Here is a 2500-nt window from a genome sequence, read left to right on the forward strand (position 1 = left end):
GTGGGACACCCTAAGCCATCATAGGAACAAATCATATAATAATTAAATATCTGATAAACTTTAGACACTGTATGAGCTTTGAAGGATATGTAACTGTGTAGCTTTATATTTTATATCATCATTATTGTACAAAGAGATATGTATACATTAAGTAGTAATATTTATTGTTATTTGTGCTTTCATTGTTACTTTTCCCTACAGTCTTGTTGCCATCTGTGGAGCCTATCCGTGAAGAGAATCCATGGGCCGGACCAGCTGTGAATGGCCAGGCTTCAAAGGCAGAAGAACTTATAAATGCAGGAGAGTCAGCTGGATGGTCCAGGGGAGAGGAGTGGCTCTCTCAAATTAATTCCAACTCAAAGATCACAAATGGCACCACTACACCACCACCAGGGTAAGGAGAGACAAAAGCCAGTACTGATTACCTAAGTTTAGTTTTTCTGTGATATATGGTGAAAAGAAGGCTCAACTGGAGCTGCATCACTTTATGAAGTCCTTGATATATATCTTGTGAGACATTAAACCAGCCACTTGAAGGAAGTTTGTAAGACATGAAAAATGGAATTTGTAATGTGACTGAAATTACATATTCAAATGTTGTTAGCTATTATGTTCATTCTTTTTATATTTAATTGTTACTTTCTTTTTTTTTTAATTACCTATTCAAATGTTGTTAGCTTTTATGTTCATTCTTTTTCTATTTATTTGTTACTTTCTTTTGTTTTTTGCCTTTTTAATATATATCATCAAAGACTAAAGGCTCGTGTCTTTTTTTAGGACTCAGCCAGCAAACAGCACGTTTGCAGCTCGACGTAATCCCCCAATTGGGCAAGTGAGATCGGTCTCTTTGGGTGGGGCACCCCAGTCTGGAGCCCCATATGCAGCTCCTGGCAATACAGGTGACCCCATGAGCTCATCGTGGAGTGCTACTAATGGCACCAGAGGATCATCACCTGCAAACTACCTAGGAGGAGCCCCAGCACCAAGTGTGGGTGGCTCTACAGGGCCTGACCCATTCGATGCTGAGTGGGCAGCACTGGCTACTCGTAATGCGAACCCCAATAACCCTTTCCTGCCAAATAATGTCACCAAGGCATTTGAGGTACAAATGTGAGCGCAAGGAAAATAGTAAAATTTAAAGACATTCAGTTGATTATATTATTATTATTATTATTATTATTATTATTGTTATTGATATTATTATTATTATTATTATTATTTATTATGATCATTATTATTATTATTGCTATATTATTTTTATTGTTACTGATTTTGAAAATGCATTCTCCAGTTGGCCATCCATGTTATGCAGTTGTTTGTTAAGCCAGTTATAGAAATAAGATTTGGTGTTTACTTCTGGAGTATATAAAGATTATACAAGGTGAAGATATAAAGAGTATACATGGTTGAAGAAATATGTTGGGCAATAAGTGGAAAATGTATTGTACTTATATATTACTACAACAAAGATTCCCTATTTTTTATATGTATATATATATATGAAATAACAGAGGAAAACACTCCAATAACATTCCATCTTTTTGTTCATGGTCTGATTATAATTGTACTTAAGAATTTAAGGTGATTTTATATTTATTTCCAACTCAAGATACTTATACTTGGATTGCATAATCATATTTTGTACTTAAAAGAGACAATGAAATATGAAACAAGAACCTTCAATACTATTTTTTAAATGACTAGAAACTGTTCACTGTAGCTGTTGAAAATGCGTGTGAGATGGGGATATGTCCACAGTAGCAGAATTTGCACACTTTATGTCTAATTGCTAATTGTGTAATGTAGTGTGTATACATGCATACATACATACATGAATATGTACATCTTCATGCACACAAAATTATCATAGGAAATACACTGGCATAAACAAGTGCATCATGCTAACAGTTTACACACAAACAATTCTCTCTTTCTCTCTCTCTCTCTCTCTCTCTCTCTCTCTCTCTCTCTCTCTCTCTCTCTCTCTCTCTCTCTCTCTCTCTCTCTCTCTCTCTCTCTCTCTCTCTCTCTCTCTCTCTCTCTCTCTCTCTCTCTCTCTCTCTCTCTCTCTCTCTCCCATACACTCTCTCACACACTCTTGCACACACACACTCTCACTCTCTCACTCTCACTCTCACTCACTCTCCTCTCACTCTCTCTCTCTCTCTCTCTCTCTCTCTCTCTCTCTCTCTCTCTCTCTCTCTCTCTCTCTCTCTCTCTCTCTCTCTCTCTTACATACACTCTCTCACACACTCTTGCACACACACACTCTCACTCTCTCTCTCACTCACTCTCTTGCTCACTCTCTCTCACTATATATCATGTAAATACTCACTCACTCACCACCACTCACTCACTCACCACCATCACTATCTCTCTCACCACTCACTCTCTCTCACTCACTCTCAATCTCTCTCTCTCACTCACTCTCTCTCTCTCTCTCTCTCTCTCTCTCTCTCTCTCTCTCTCTCTCTCTCTCTCTCTCTCTCTCTCTCTCTCT

The 2500-nt window shown here is 37.7% G+C and overlaps 1 protein-coding gene across 8 annotated transcripts in view; it reads left to right on the plus strand.

The window, feature by feature from the left end:
- The window catches only part of LOC113830504 (protein numb), a 177743-nt gene extending 176245 nt beyond the window's left edge, over positions 1 to 1498 (plus strand). For all 8 annotated transcript variants that reach the window (XM_070124125.1, XM_070124133.1, XM_070124138.1 and 5 more), the window contains 2 exons: positions 202 to 394; positions 778 to 1498. In XM_070124125.1, the coding sequence (XP_069980226.1) occupies positions 202 to 394; positions 778 to 1114 (530 nt within the window). In that variant the 3' untranslated portion in view covers positions 1115 to 1498. The remainder of the gene's footprint in view (positions 1 to 201; positions 395 to 777) is intronic.
- Positions 1499 to 2500: the final 1002 nt, after the last annotated feature.

Source organism: Penaeus vannamei, chromosome 1 (genome assembly GCF_042767895.1).
Source record: "Penaeus vannamei isolate JL-2024 chromosome 1, ASM4276789v1, whole genome shotgun sequence".
In the NCBI taxonomy this organism is placed as follows: domain Eukaryota; kingdom Metazoa; phylum Arthropoda; class Malacostraca; order Decapoda; family Penaeidae; genus Penaeus; species Penaeus vannamei.